Genomic DNA, 16,220 nt, shown 5'->3' on the forward strand with positions numbered 1-16,220 from the left:
TCCACACGCCAGCGGAAGGAGCTAGATCCGACACGAAGTGACCTATATCCTCCGTGGCCATGCTGGGATCGTCTACGCACCTAGTCCTGTGGTCCGGCGTGCAGGTCTCCTGAGGCTCTGACGTGCGGCGTGGGCTTTCCGAGATGGGCTTTTCCGACGCGAGGACGTGGGGTGTGCGGTGTTTGGACACGGCGCACGGCGGCGCGGAATACCATGGGGGCACGCAAGTACTCTAGGGGCGCACGGCGTGCGCGTGACGCCTCGGTCGACGTGCAACGGATTTGTTGCTTGCAGGCGAAATTATTGGCACGCACCCAGCAACTCTAGAGTTGATCGGAAGCAGTCGGTCAATGATCGGGGGCCAATGCGGGTACAGCTCACGTGGTATGGAAGTTAAGCCGCAGAAAACACTAAAAAAAGGTCACGTACTTGCATTTTTTTTCCCTCGACGGCAAATAAGTGTGTCTGAATGGAATATTTGCTTTTATTTTCGTCGACGGCAAGTGCCAACAAATGCGCAATGCAAATGGCAGCATGGAAAATGATCGTATACGATCTCCGGGAGGAATTTTGAAAGGAATTTAAACAATCCGTTCAAATTACGCACAAACTCTTACTGGGATGGCACTATCACAGTCCCCATGTCCTACTACGTGCTACCAAAGGGGTAAACGGGCTCCAACGGGCACGCCTTAGAGCCTGTTCGTCCCATGCCAACAGCATGATCGAACATCCTCAAAAAAAAAACAGCAGGGGCATGATCGGGGCATGCATGATGACTGATGGGATAATCGAACCCTTTTCACTTTGTCTTGCCTGCATAAAAAGGGCCAAGTGGTTCATTAAGGTACGGACTGACATGTTAGTGCTGTTTGGTCGCTGCTAATGCCACGATAAAGTGGAATTGATTGAGCCCTAGCTCTGCATTCTGCACATGGCGTATCCAAAAGGTATATCCGCGATGTGGTCATGGGGATATGCCGACCCGACCAGATGATGAGCCCGTGGGCCACATCATTCTGCAGCAACAGCCCAGTTACTCAACAGAATGGGCTGCGATGATGGTCCGTGTTTGATTGTTCCGGGCTAACGACAAGGCCGGCCCAAGAAAAAACACGCCGGCCCAGCCACGATCAAACGCTGTGGATTATTATAAGTCGGTTCCAGTCTCCCAGCCCTTAAATACCCTCTTCCGGCAACCGTGTAGCCTCTTCCCCTCGCCCCGCTAGCCTTCGCACCCACCAACATCGCCGAGGCCGCAACTCAAGCTCTCGAGGGTTTTGCCACCGCGCCCAAGCCCCCGAAGCTCCACCCCGCCGAGTTTCTCGACCCGCGAGGAGGGCTCGAAACCCTAGCCCCACCGCCGCCGCAATGCCTCGCCGCAGCCACGAGGAGGAGGAGGAGGTAGAGGAGGAATACGACATGGAAGAGGAAGAGGAGGAGGAGAGGAGCGGGAAGCGATCGCGCGGCGGGGGGCGCGGGAAGCGCTCGCGTGGGGTCGAGAGCTTCATCGACGACGCGGCCAGCGAGGACGACGACGCGGATGATGACGATGACGACGACGACGACGACTACGGGGGCGGCGGCCGTGGGCGTGGCTCCAAGAGGTTGCGGTCGTCGATCCTGATTGACGACATGGCCCAGGTCGACGAGGACACCGATATCGACGACGCTGGTTCTGGTGGCGATGACGGTGAGTCGCTGATTGCCCTATTGATCTGGTTCTAACCGTGGTAGAATCGTTCGGTTGGTCTGTCCCAGATCCGAATTTGCGGAAATTACCGTGAAATTGCCAGATTTTGCACAGTTTGCCTTCATGCTCTGTGCCATTGGGGACAATTTTGTTTTTAGCTACTACTCCGGACTAATAATCTGAACCTTGATTGCATTTGGGAGTTGTCAGAACAAGCAAAATGGTGAGGGTGGTGAATTATCTACTTGGCTTTTGGTTCCTGGTTTGATCATGTGGTGTTATAAGCAAGGTTTCAGAAAGTACTACGTAGGCGGTCAGGCTCCACCTAGCTCCTAGGCGTGTGTTGCCTAGGCGAGGCGAGGCGTTTGTACTTTTTATAGGTTGCTAGACTAATCCTATGTTAGATAGAAGAAATTTGAGACATTAATACAAAGAGTTCGATGTTATTATGCATTTACGAGTTATGTGAGCATAGTTCATCATTTTCCATATCTATTTTGCCTACTTTCAAGCATTAATCAAGTCCTAAATCACTTTGGGTGAAAAACATGGCTATGCAAAATGCCTAGCTAGCTGCGGCAAGGTGGTGCCGCTCTGCCTAGGGCCTAGCCACGCCTAGGCAACACTTTTTAAACAGAGGTTATAAGGCATGTAGGTTTCACAAAGTTTTGGTAGTTTAGTTGCATCATGTAGTGATGGTTTCTACAGAGCCTTTACTTTAACTTCTGCCAGCCCTCAAGGAACTTAATGGGCAAAGTTGAATTTATTTCAGGAATTTTGTATTGAACTGGAGATCTTCTGGAAGAAAGCACCTAGTTCCTGCTCATACTTATAGCTACACCTACCCCAGAGATACTTGAGTAGTTGAGTGGTTGTACATCCAGTTAACAGTATGCCGGAGCGGTACTGTGCAAAGATTTTTATATTGTCATTAGGATGAAACAGAGAATCTTATTAACTATGAATATGTTATTTCTATGGTAGTTGTGTCTGTTAATTATGTGGTTGCTATTGTCATTTTTTTGGTTTCAAACGATTTCGCTCAGTTGTACAATGTGAATGTACTTAATTGCTCGCTAAATTGCAGTGATACACCTGTCATGAAATAAAACCACATTGCAGTTTAGTATCACTGTTATATCGCTGTGACTTGTGCGCCTTTTGCTTTTATCAGACTTTATTGATGATACTCGGGATGATGATGACATCCGTGGCAATGATGTGAGAAGGAGGCCTATGCCTCATTCTAGCTCTATGATGGAAGACGAAGAGGCTTTACAAGAGTATTTGAGGCGACTACAAGAAAGATCCAAATATGGGGCAGCATCCCATTCTGACTTTGATGAGGAAGTAACCGAGATTGAACAGCAAGCTCTCCTACCATCTGTGAAGGATCCAAAGCTTTGGATGGTCAAATGTGCGGTAGGATAGCTGCAATTTCTAGAAGAATTGAGATTGCTCCACCATTTATTCTTGTACATTTGAACATCACTGATATCTATTTATGACTTCAGATAGGACATGAGCGGGAGACGGCTGTTTGTCTAATGCAAAAGTTCCTTGATAGGCCAGACCTCCAGATAAAATCCGTTGTTGCATTAGAACACCTAAAGAATTTCATTTACGTTGAAGCAGAGAAAGAAGCCCATGTCAAAGAGGTAGGTGACACTTCACTTGACATTTTTATTCATTTTGGTTCAGGGTTTTAGTGAACTTAATTTCAGGCTTGCAAAGGTTTGCGGAACATCTTTGCTTCGGAAAAAATAACTTTGGTTCCTATAAGGGAAATGGCCGATGTCCTTTCCGTTGAGAGCAAATCTGTTGATCTTTCAAGGGACTCATGGGTTCGGATGAAGCTTGGTGTATATAAGGGTGATCTTGCTAAGGTATGGTAACCTTTGCTGCCTCCAGCCCTAACATACCTTCTCCATATTTTGATTTGACTACATTCAGGTTGTTGATGTTGACAATGTGCGCCAAAGGGTCACTGTTAAGCTCATTCCTAGAATAGATTTACAAGCGCTGGCAAATAAACTGGTAAGTTCATTTGTACTGACTATAATCTGAGTTTTGTTGTTACTGTTCAGTAAAACATTTACATGTATGATCTTGCGTTTTCTGTGAACCGAGCAATGTTTTTTTAGGTTTTACATGATTATACCATTTTGACACATGATTGCAGGGTTTTCTTATGAGATTCACCGATTTGTTTTCTTGCAATAGTATTCGAAATTTTACTGCCTTACATATCTAACGGATGTTCTTGTAACATATGTTATGGAGAAATATGCGCTTCATTTTCACGCTCTCTCTGGTTCTTACTTGTCTTAGTTTGATGAATAGCTGGTGTTTTCAGGACCGGAATGAGATTGCTAAGAACAAGTCATTTGTTACACCACCAAGGTTCTTTAGTGTTGATGAGGCGAGGTACTTTTTGGTCCCTTTTGTCACCTAATGTATTTTTGTATTTCATTTTTTTTTGCTGTGGGTTGCTAAAACAAATGGAACAGGGAGATGCACATTCGCATCAACAGGAGGAGGAATAGAGATTCTGGTGAATACTTTGATGTTGTCGGCAGTTTAATGTTCAAAGATGGCTTCCTATACAAAACATTCTCTATGAAATCAATCAGCACCCAGAATATTCAGCCCTCATTTGATGAATTGAAGAAGTTCAAAAGACCTGGTGATGACCTGAATGAGGATGTGGCTAGCTTGGCCACTCTGTTTTCAAATAGGAAAAAGGGCCACTTCATGAAAGGTGATGCTGTAATTGTTATTAAAGGTGATCTCAAGAACTTAAAGGGCTCTGTTGAGAAGGTGGAGGATGGTACAGTTCACATTCAACCAAAACTACCTGGGCTTCCGGTAGTTACTCATAAACTAAATTACTATTTATATTCCAGTAATTACTATTTATCAAAAATTACCTTAAGGACTGATAAAATCATCATAACCCAGAGAACACTTGCCTTCAGCGAAAAGGATCTCTGTAAATATTTCGATCCTGGAGATCATGTTAAAGTCGTATCAGGAGTTCAAGAAGGCGCGAGAGGCATGGTTGTTAAAGTGGAAGGGCATGTTTTGATCATTTTATCGGACACTACCAAAGAACATGTGAGATATTTTTGCTTCAGATGCATTTATACCTGCTTAGTGCAAACTCTTTTTTTTGGGTATGCTTTAACCTTTTACCGTCTGTGTGATTACAGATCCGTGCGTTTGCAGACCATGTTGTGGAGAGCTCTGAGGTCACCGCAGGGATTACTAGAATTGGTGATTATGAATTGCACGACCTTGTTCTTCTTAAGTAAGCTCAAATTACAAGTAAACCATTCTTGTTCCTGATTTATGTCTGAATGGATATGGACTAACTTATTCCTCTCCTTCATTTCTCAGCAACTTGTCGTTTGGGATTATTATACGGGTCGAGAGTGAAGCATTTCAGGCAAGCAGATTCTTTCTATCTTTTTTCATGGATTTTAATGTTTCATGTACTATATTGACCTTTATATGTGATTAGATTTTGAAGGGAGTGCCTGATAAACCTGAATTGGTCCTTGTAAATCTGAGAGAAGTAAAAAGTAAGATTTATCGACGCACATCTGCTAAAGACCGATCCAATAATACTGTGTCAACTAAGGATGTTGTGAGGGTTGTTGAAGGAGCATGTAAGGTGTGTCTAGCTTCACATGATCTTGTCTGTTTCAGTTAGATTTGCTTGCTTTGAATATATTTAATACATCTAATCTGCATTTTTTTTTGTGATGACAGGGAAAACAAGGTCCAGTGGAACATATACACAGAGGCATACTTTTTATCTATGATCGCCACTATCTTGAACATTCAGGATTTATCTGTGCAAAATCACAATCTTGTCTCCTTGTTGGGGGGTCAACTGGCAGCCGCCGTGGGAATGTATGTGCCAATATGTATTAATTTATCTTGATTGGTAACTTTGAATACTGTGTCTGACCGTACCATTTGATTATATCATGCAGGCAATGGATATAGTTGATCCCTTTCATGCTTTTAGCTGTACAGCAAGGACTTTACAGTCTCCAGGGAGGCTGCCCCCAAGAGGACCTCACATAAATTGTAAGAATATGTTTTAGTTTGGAATACTAATTGTTATGAGTTGCAGTAGCCTCTTTAATCGACTGTATTACTTCAGCAAATCCAGCCACTTCCTATGTGCTCATACAATAATGCATCCCTCCTATGCGATGCAGTTGGTGGAAGGTTTGGAGGCAGAGGTGGTGGTGGCAGAGGGCATGATGCCCTTGTGAATAGATGTATCAAAATCAAATCTGGCCCATACAAAGGATATCGTGGCCGTGTGAAAGAAGTAACTGGTGCACTTGTGCGCATAGAGCTTGATTCACTGATGAAAATTGTCACAGGTAAGTCTTTATTGTAAATGTTCTTCTTGTTATTTCTCTTATTTTAGTTCTAATATTTATGATATACAGTTAAGAGAGAGGATATTGGTGACACAGCTGCTGTTGCAACACCATTTCGGTAAATTTCCTCTTGTTTGTCATCCATATTTCAATACATAGTTTCATTTGCTAACGAGTTGTATTAGCAGTGAAACCCGTTATTCAAGGGGCGTTGAAACACCTGTGCATCCTTCTCAAACACCACTACATCATATTCAGACTCCGATGAAGGATTCTGGAGGTGTGTTTTTACATGCCTTATTATGGTTCATTTAAGATTTCAATAATATTTATAAACATTCGCCGTTTTGGACATGATCCACAAGATTTTCACATTGCTAAGAAGCACTAATAATTCATATTTTGTGGTAGTTGTTTGGTGACAGTTCTTACTACCATCACTTTCTCTGGGCTTCTACATGAGTTTAGATTGCAGTAAAGTTAGGAAAGCTAGACTGTATGTTCCCTAAAAAGTTTAGCATTGGAAAGTACTGTGATTCTGCTGTACCTGCATGTAATTATATAATTGTGGTTCTTATTAAATCCTTGAAGAGAATCCGAGTATTTTTATTATTTGATCTGTGTGGAGGCAACCACTTGAGAATTTATATCGATAAGCACTTCTTTGTATTTTGGTGCCATTTTCAGCCCACACAACTGGATAAAATAACATATATGTGTAGTTGCTGTCATCTGTTTCTTTTATTTTTCTCAGATATGGTTTCTTCTTTTATTTGTCTAGTAATAATTATATTATTTCTACAGCGACCCCAATTCGAGATGGAATGAGAACTCCTATGCCTAGTCGAGCCTGGGTGCCAATGAGTCCTCCCCGGTGTGTATGCTCTTTTTTGTAGAATAAATTGTTTTGGTGCACGTTATCTTCAGAAGCTGATAGCTTGAACTATTAATAGATCAGCTCAAGAACATAAATCATCTCAACATTTCGGCAGTAACCTGTATATGTTGGGTGCTGACTGTTTGAATTATTTACAGGGACAGCTGGGAAGATGGAGATCGGTCCACTTGGGCAAGTAGTCCAGCCTACCAGGTTAGTGTGCTGAGCTTGTTCATTATGTATATATCATTAAACTTTTGGCTACCAATTGATTATGTTTCTGTACCCTTTTCAGCCTGGAACTCCACGAGCACGACCATATGAAGCTCCCACTCCTGGATCAGGGTGGGCAAATGGTTGGGGTGATGCTTCAGGAAACGCTCAAAGCACGTATGCACCTTCAACACCTGTTGTGCAACCGATGACCCCAGTTCCTGCTGCCTCCTATTTGCCTGGTACTCCAGGTGGCCAGCCGATGACTCCAGGGGATGCTGGAATGGATCTAATGTCTCCTGTAATAGGTTCGCCCCTTGGCCTTCTGTACTGTCACATTTGAATTGAAAAAAAATATTCTGCGGTCTGGAGCTCTGGATCGGGTCGGACTGGAGCAGATAACCAACAGATCAATCTTCTTGTCGAAATGCTTGCAGGTGGAGAGGCTGAGGGCACCTGGCTTCTGCCAGATGTTTTGGTGAACGTCTCGAGGGGAGGGGATGAGGTCACAGACGGTGTGGTGAAGGAAGTGTTCCCGGTAACGTGTTTGAGTGGCTGTTAACTTTGTTCCCCCAACCCTTTCATTTACTTTGCAGTGCTAACATTGTTGAAAATATGGACTTGCAGGATGGGTCATGTCGTGTTGCCCTTGGGTCGCAGGGCAACGGAGACGAACTGATTGCAAGTGCAAACGAGCTGGAGGTGGTCAGGCCGAAGAAAAACGAGAAGCTCAAGATAATGAACGGCTCCATGCGTGGAGTCACGGGGAAACTGATTGGAGTTGATGGGTCTGATGGCATCGTGAAGGTGGAAGGTACCTTAGACGTGAAAATAGTTGACATGGTGATTCTGGGCAAAGTGGCTGCTTGAGGACGCCGCACCGTCTAGATTCTTAGTTTAGTACTCATCTAACTTAGCGTACTAAATGTAATTTGTTTCTCTTGAAAAGACAGCACCCGTGATGTATTTATTAGGCGGAGAAAGTACAGATGATAAAAAAGGGGGAAAAAATACAGCTGAGTTGACTCATACACTGCTGAAAAATCTAAACGGCAACCATCGTTGCTGCCCGGATTCCCCTGTCCATTTTGCTCCTGCCTAACGATCGTCATGACTCATGCGGTTTGACAATTCACGTTTGCTCTGACCATTCCGTAACTGCTACTCGATTGGTCATGCGAACGCTTAATTTGCAGGAGCGTGCCCGTCAGGCCCGTGGCATGTACAGCGACAGGCAGCCGACGAGCCACGCCAGTAACGCGAAAAACAGGCGAGGCAATGGCACGGGCGCCGCGGCCGCGCCGACGATCACGGTCGCGCCGAAGAGCATCAGATGGAGCGCGGGTCCGCGCAGCGGCTGGCCGCGGCCGGCGTCAGCAGGGGCGCCCTGCTCCATTTCTGGCTCTGGCGCGGTGGCCTCCTTGGTGGCAGCATTCCCCTCGCCCTGAGCCATCGGGTTTGCACGGACGCTGCACGCTAGGCCGCTGTGAGTCTTGAGTGGCCCTGTCCGAGCGTCCTCCGGCAGAGACGATCGATTCACGAATGCCTTGGGTAGATGGTTTTATGTGGCAGGCCGGTGAAGAGCTAGCTTTTTATAGAGAGCTCACGGCCTCACGGGACGCGCAACGGCTGGTCACTAGAGATTAGTACTGTCCATCTAAAAAACTATAGATTAGTCAGAAGGTGCGGCGGATTTTAGAGAGCCACGTACGCATGACATGCTGGGGCTTACACGGCAGAAAAAGGGGTCGGCTGAAGAAGACCCCTTGTTGGGAAATAAAACGGAGAAATGTGTGATGTGACCAAGGTGACGTCACGTCCCTGGACATCCGGACAGAAATCGGCGAACAGAGCGACGTCTTGAGTATAAGAATAGCCGAGTTCGGGTTCGCATTGCATTTCCATCCATGCTTGGTTTAGCATTAGCAGTTTAGCGCAGGATGGTTCTTCGGAGTTTCCTTGCCACTCAGGAGCTGACCAAGTCCAAGCCTCACATCTCATGCCTGTCGCCTTAGCAAAAGCAAAACCAAGCGGCATTGCTTTTACGGGACAAGTCAGGAGCGGGCAACCGATTGATGGCAGCTTCAACGTGTGATGGCCCGGCTATTTACCAACTGGCGGTGCCTCGCACAGTTTGTCAGTTTCTAAGAACTTTTTACACGTTCGTGCGTTCTAGAGCCGCAATTCCGGCTACGAGGTGGTATTTTAGTCTTGAACTTCGGCGCCGCTATTCCGGGATTATTTTATTGGCTGTCCAGTATCGAATTCGGCCGGCCACAGCCACAGCCGGACTGACGGGGTCGTTGGAACGTCAAGAGCCAAGGCTAGCAGAGTAGAAACATCGTAGGGGCGCGTTGCCACCGCATGGATATATATTTTCGATCAATGTGCGAGGAGGGCTCTTTCGTCGTGTTGTACGATACGGAGTATACATTTTCGATCAAGTTTCCAGCTAACCTAAGCAGATTAAAATTCTGATGACGTGGCAGAATGCACGTAATTTTTGCTAACCTCTAAATTACATTCAATCAAGTTTTTGGTCCAGAACCAAAAAGCCTGCTGCCCACATATTTGAACTGAAGAGGCCCAACTTTACAAAGGAGACTGCACACATTTCGGAACGGCCAGGCCCATTACAAAGAATATTTCACAGAACGAGAGAGGCCGGAAGGCGAAGGACCAGCGGTTTCCTTTGTACAGGCCCTCTATGAAGAAGAGATTTCACTCACAGAACAAGGCCCAGCCGTTTCCTCCGTCCTCCCCTCTCCCGTGCGGCCGTGCCTTCCTTCTTTCCCGTCCGCGTCGCCTTCCGAAACGGAGCTTGAAGGCGACGGTAATGGCGACGGCGGTGAAGAAGAGGCCCCGGATCAGCAGCGCAGCGGGGAGGAGGCCAAGTAGAAAGGAGGTTCGTCCCCCCCCCCCCCGTCCTCCTAGTTGGGCTGCAATCGCTGAGCTCCCTTTCTCTGCTTATTCGACTGTCTGTTCCTATTCCCCATTGATGCATAGTTGCGCTTGCTACGGGCACTGGCAATCTACTAGGGAAAAGTTGGTGTATGTTCCTAAACTGTATTTGTTACGTTATACCAAGGGGCCTTGCTAGATTTTATCGGTGTCACCCAATGTTATACAGTGGCCGAGAAAGCTGGAAACTGCTGCAGGTTATTGGATTCGGGATTCCCACGCAGCCACGCAGGATATATTTTCTGCATGAGATCAAACAGCCATTATATGGAATAGACGTGCTGCAAGATAAACTTTAACGCACCAATTAACCATGGTGTTGTCCTGCTGAATTTGTGTGTCGTGACATTCGTCTTTCAGTGCTGTCTTAAATCTGCTTTTGGAGAGAACTGCTAGATGTCTATAGGTATATTGGGGCTCACGCTGGTAATTCTATGCTCTTGGCTAGGTATTGGAGAGGAAGAAGGCAATCGATGAACTTATAAGGAAAGCTATAGCTGTGAAGGACCATCTAGTGCAATTCCCTGCCTTTCATAAATTTCAGGGAAATGGTAACTACATTGTTTACCTTAGTGAAAAGAATTTTGGAACTGTAGAAGTACCAATATCACGATAGGACTTAGAACACCTATGCTTTTCAGAAAGTCAGCAAAGCAAAATTGAATGCAAAACTACTCCATTGCAGTTCTAATTCAGCACACTGCTTGTTGCTTTCCAGTCAGTTATGCTCTGTTGTTCTGGGGGCAAGATATCAAGCTCATTTTTCTGAAACTACCCTGATCTATAGGCCTTTCAGTCTACTTGGAGTCTGGACATGGGGATCAACTTACACTACCGGTGAGGAAGTACATCCAAAATCTTCTAAAGGTTATATGCATTTGCTTTTGTTGTATTCTGTTCTTAGCACAGCATTTTACAATTTTGCTTTTACATGTTCCGACTCTGGATGTAATGCTAGTAAACAAATTTAGGTTAATATGGAGGAGCCCTATGGACCGGAATGGCCATCAGAAGAGAAAGTTAAGCGCCAGGAAATGGTGGCCCCAGAAGCGCGATATATCTTTATCAAGCAATATTCAAATGGGTTTACTACTGAATGTTCCATGAATCAAGATGCAGGGGTGGAACATATGCACACACCATGTAATGAAGGCCACTTGGTTGGTTTTGTACACTATAGGTTTGTTTTGGAAGAGGAGCTACCTGTTGTTTATGTGTATGAGCTACAAATGGAGCCTTCTGCCCAGGGTAAGGGGCTGGGAAAGTTTTTGATGCAATTGATTGAACAGATAGCTTGCAAGGTAATATGGTCTATTCGTAGTCCTAGCTATTTATTATTCCAATATTCTGAATATTATGTCATGATATTAATCTCTTTTTTATGTAAATGTCATGATGTAAACTGTTATTGCACGTTTTCTTCTAGCCACTTGCATGTTTTAGTTCAACTGACATTCCACCACATGTACACAGAACCAAATGGGAGCTGTGATGCTAACAGTTCAGAAAGCTAACACACAAGCTATGGCTTTTTATACTAAGTTGAGGTAAGCTTATATACTGTACATTAGGCTGTATTTGTACCTTGCAGTTGCCTAACCTTGTGGGAATTACTTTGCTTTTAGTCTAATTGTTTCTCTCATCCAGATATGTAATATCTAGTACCTCACCATCACGAGTGGATCCTCAGGTATCACTTTACCTATAACTTTTTTCTTATAGCCATAATAAATTTGCAGTTTCTTATCATGGTTATATGGATCTCTACATTTTCACAGATAGGACTTGAAAAAAGCTATGAGATATTGTGCAAGACATTTGACTGTGAAGCTAAGTCCAAATTAGAGGTTTGCAGCGTGCTTATTACATATGGCATAAGTTTGTTGCTAATCTTGCATAACATTTGCCAAATCTGACAGAAACTTATCCACCACTAGTTTGCACTACATTAACTGGTTGTACTGCTCTAATATATGTAGTTCTTGAAAGTACGAGTGTTGGGAGTTAGTATTCCCTCTAGCAGTGCTGATTTTCATTTTAATAAATGTTTGCAGGATGGCGACGAAGAGCTCTGAAGTCAAAAGTCTCAGGAACAGGAAGGGCGTGATCTGTAGTTAAGGCACAAGTTTACACGTCATATTGTCATGCGGCCCTGTTACTGCAATTAAATTCAGTGTGATGCCCTTGGCCGAGTTCACAACTTCCATCCTATTTGCCGGTATCTTTTTTTGGGGGGCAATGGATACATTATTTGGTAGCGAATTGTGTCCAGCTGGATGCTTAACAGTTAACATCTCTGCTCAACTTGCTGGAAGCTTGAAGGGCCCTATCTTAAGAAAGTTACAAGATGAAATACATGCAATGTGCTAACTAACAGAGTAATAGTTACAATGAATCTATGCGACTAAAATTACATGAGGTGTTAGCATATAATTTTCTTCTAAAAACTCTCTCTCTGTATTTTTATGTGCTCCAAACATGGCCGTCGTATTGGGTGGTTTAATACTACTATGTTGGTATATTCTGCATTTCTCTCTTGCCCTATAAAGTTCCTCTCTTTGGGTTCTTATATACTCCGTTATGAAAATGCTGATATTTCCACTCGTTTTGTCAGGCATTCGGCATTTCTTTTTAACACTTAATAAAGCATTAGATTGCCGTGCAAACTTGGTGGATTTGTGGCAACGTTTTCCAATTTACTGAAGGGGCTAGGAGAGGTCAAAGCATAAGGAGAGCAGATCAGATTAAGAAAGAAAGATTTAGAAAGAAATATATTTTTTTCTAGATGATGAACAAACCAGTAGCTAGCAGCATCATGAGAAGTTCCCCGCTGATGATACTACTGGAAAGCACAACCCAGCACAAGCGCACAACACACAAGACTAGTCATTCAAACTTGAAAGCTCACAGCACAGCAAGTCCGCGCGCTTTCTCCTGGGCCCCCTCTTCCCCTTGGTGATCGCGCTGCCGCTCCAGCAGCTCGGCCCCTCATCCAGCGGCGGCGCCGCCTCCTTCTCCTCCTCCTCGCAGCCACTGCCGAGGCCCTGCAGCACCTGGAACTCTCCCAGCCTCCTGAACGTGGAGCGCTTGCGCGGCGGCAGGAGGTCGTCGCTGACGCCGGCGTAGGGCTTGTCGTGCTCGCCGCGGTGCATCCCGCACTTGGCGCAGATATGCCGCCGCAGCTTGCAGGGGTACCTGAGCTGCTCGCCCGTGAAACCGCCGCGCTCGTCGTCGCCGCCGGCGAACGTGCACCGGAGGGTTGTGCACAGGGGCTTCTTGCTGCCGGCGCCCTCCTGCGTCGTCATCTCTCTCAGTCGATAGTTTGTTTTACAGGCCGGTACCTCTCGGTCGTATCCTAATTCCTAGTGTCTGATCATATCTGCTGATCCTGACGGCAACACACGAATTTATAGGTGTCAAGAACTTGGAAACATATGGGGGAGCATGTTAGAACGTGGCTAGAACTCCAATTGTATTAGGATAGGACTTGTCTTATAAACGTGGTGATTCCTACGCTGTGATCTATTAGGTTTTGGTCTTGTAATCGTGTATCACACGGTCTGTTGTGTGAGCTGAATATATAATGAAAGGTGCGGCCCTTTGAGGGTTAACGCTTCCAAATATTCCTTTCAGAGCAAATGTATAGCAGGACTGGAAGTGGCAGTGACTAGCACGCGGAGAGCCTGCCTGATCACGCATTGAAAAGACCGTAACGCCTGATGACGTAGTATAAGCCATATTGTCACTGCCAGGTCAGCAAGGAACGCAACAGGGCACGGGAGGGGAAACACGTTGCGGCTCTGATGGCCCGTGCATGGCTCTGTGCCGTGGCTTGCTTTTCTCTGATAGGCATCATCTGAGGAGGATCGATACGAGTTCAACCACGTCGCTCGTGCGAGAGGCCACGCACGTACAGCTCTTTCCATGTCTCTGAAACCTCTCTCCCCCTCCATGGTGAGCTCCAGAGCGAAGCGTCAGAGGGCCGTTATATCTTTTTCTCTTTGTCCGATTCATCTTTTTTTTCCCCCAGCGATCATGTGGACTTGGTAATGCGAAACCTGCAGCGGTTTAGAGCATCCAAACAAAAGGATCCCGAGAAGGGAACGTGAACGAACGCAGATAACAGTGCTGATGTATTATCCATCACAGTATGTCAGTATCACTGAAGCTGGCATATCGCATGGCAAACGTGAAGTGAAGGCCACTCCAGCCGCCCTTCGATCGATCTCCACGTAGAACTAGCGCATTTCCTTTTTCTTGAAGCAAAATAAGCCCAACGTAAGAAAGGAAGCCCAAATTATAGTTCCACCAAAACCCCTCCATCCGAGGCCCAACAAGGCTCTGGCCCTGTTCGCGCATGCAACCCAGGCCAATCCACCCCGACCGCATTCTGCAGCCCCACGACGACGGTCGACGGCGTTCCCACTTATGTTACCCCGATACTTCAACATGACCCGTATCACGTATCCGATATGTATTCACGTATTCGTATCCAATACTTCGATATGCCCTTTACCCTTAAGTTTTTACATATTCACGTATTCGTATTCGGCCGATACTGATACGCGTATCCGTATCGGTGCAGCGTAGGTCCCCGTGCCGCCTGCCAGTGGGCCACGGCCCCGTACGGGTCAATGTGGATCGACGACCAGAGAGGCAAGGTGGGTCCGTTCCACCTGACGGGTCAACACTCCAGCACAGTCCACCCCACCGTGCCGCAGCAGTGCGCGCTCTCGTGCAGCCGCAGCTCGTGCCCGTGTCTCTCTCCGGCCTCCTCCTCCCCGGCTCCCCGCCGTGGCGGAGCACGGCAGCCGTCCGATCCCCATAACACCCAAGCCCAAGCCCCCCGAGCCGCGCGTTGAAGGCAGGCGCTGCACCTGCCCAGCACGGTACCCCGAGCCCCGCCCACGATCTGACCAAAAATTTCCAAACAACCCCCCCCCCCCAACCCCCCCAACGGCACCGGCGGCTGTCCTGCTCCTCCCCCAGGCGCCAGGCAGGGGGACGCAGGGCGCGCCGGCCGGCCGTGCGCTGGGGGGCGGGTGCGCGGGGCGCACGACGGCGAGGCGGAGGCGCCCCGGCCCCGTCCGTCCACCGCGTTGGCGCGTACCACCGGCGAGGACAAGGCCAATCGATGGGTTTCATCATTTATTTATGCCTTGCTGTGTTGGGTTCCCGCGGTACTGTCTGGGCGGGGGAGCCCTGGGAAATCAATGGAAACAACGAAGCGAATCATAATGCAATCAGCCGTGGACGTCCCTGGGTGATGGTCTTTGGCCGTGAATAATGATCTCGCCAACACCTGCGTGCGGGCTGTGTGTGATGGGTGGACAGGAAGATCATTGAGCAGCCTCCTTGATGCGCCAACGCGTCTCTTGCAGCAACGAGCTCACTGCACTCTGATGTAGTAAGTGTGCAAGTGCAACAACAACAACAAAAGAAAAACACTGGTATAAAACTATAAACGCAGGGGAATGGTGATGAATCATGAATGAGACAAATGTGGATGGGTTGGTCTAAGACAGAATTAAAACGATCGTTAACGGCTCCCTCATGTAAGATTGCATCAAAGATATGATTCGTGATAAATACATCCATCCACCAAGAACTCGGCCAAATGAATTCAATCGATATGCTGCACAGGATGTGAGAGCAAGGACATTTAAGAGGGGCTATGAATTGGAGTAAATGGAAACCAGAAATAGCTATTCAATGTAGAGTATCTTCCTCACCAGCAACTCCGTTTTTTTCTTCCCTCCCTGGCCTTACCTCAGTCCTCACACTTGCTCTCTCTGAGTACCGGAGCTGACCTCTCCTCAGAAGTTTTCAATACCCGTACATGCAACGTGGCATCATGTATATGAATGAAAATTGTCTACATGGACCTTTACAGAGAATGAAAAAAAGACGGTAGAGGATTGAACTGGCAAATTGCCAATATCAAAGAATAAACCGGCACCCTTTTTTTCTTTCACTATCAACATTGCTAGGCTAATAATCATGCAAACCATAGACCATTAATTATATACTTCTCGTAAAAATAAAAAAAAAGACGAGAAAATTCTTGATTATT

The 16,220-nt window shown here is 46.3% G+C and overlaps 2 protein-coding genes across 4 annotated transcripts; both read left to right on the plus strand.

Moving 5' to 3' along the window:
* The first annotated feature begins 1,267 nt into the window (after window positions 1–1,267).
* LOC101759103 (putative transcription elongation factor SPT5 homolog 1) lies at window positions 1,268–8,217 on the plus strand. The gene is made up of 21 exons (XM_022825819.1): window positions 1,268–1,693; window positions 2,868–3,115; window positions 3,208–3,351; window positions 3,418–3,579; window positions 3,647–3,730; window positions 4,050–4,120; window positions 4,204–4,561; window positions 4,655–4,810; window positions 4,906–5,003; window positions 5,093–5,141; window positions 5,217–5,369; window positions 5,468–5,611; window positions 5,695–5,791; window positions 5,926–6,096; window positions 6,166–6,214; window positions 6,285–6,376; window positions 6,901–6,970; window positions 7,132–7,186; window positions 7,269–7,494; window positions 7,624–7,724; window positions 7,814–8,217. Exons 1-21 carry the CDS (start codon window positions 1,372–1,374, stop codon window positions 8,054–8,056), a joined length of 3,093 nt encoding a protein of 1,030 aa, XP_022681554.1. The 5' UTR covers window positions 1,268–1,371; the 3' UTR covers window positions 8,057–8,217.
* Window positions 8,218–9,928: 1,711 nt separating this feature from the next.
* LOC101759511 (N-alpha-acetyltransferase 40) lies at window positions 9,929–12,668 on the plus strand. Of its 3 annotated transcripts, none has more exons than XM_004954012.2 (8): window positions 9,929–10,091; window positions 10,596–10,698; window positions 10,935–11,014; window positions 11,119–11,448; window positions 11,621–11,694; window positions 11,795–11,837; window positions 11,926–11,994; window positions 12,202–12,668. In XM_004954012.2, the coding sequence occupies exons 1-8, from the start codon at window positions 10,023–10,025 to the stop codon at window positions 12,220–12,222; spliced, it is 789 nt and encodes a 262-aa protein (XP_004954069.1). In that variant the 5' UTR covers window positions 9,929–10,022; the 3' UTR covers window positions 12,223–12,668. The 3 variants fall into 3 exon arrangements, with proteins under 3 accessions (XP_004954069.1, XP_004954070.1, XP_004954071.1); XM_004954013.2 differs by having other exon boundaries at window positions 10,935–10,984; XM_004954014.2 differs by lacking the exon at window positions 11,926–11,994.
* Window positions 12,669–16,220: the final 3,552 nt, after the last annotated feature.

This window comes from Setaria italica, chromosome I, assembly GCF_000263155.2.
Source record: "Setaria italica strain Yugu1 chromosome I, Setaria_italica_v2.0, whole genome shotgun sequence".
In the NCBI taxonomy this organism is placed as follows: Eukaryota; Viridiplantae; Streptophyta; class Magnoliopsida; order Poales; family Poaceae; genus Setaria; species Setaria italica.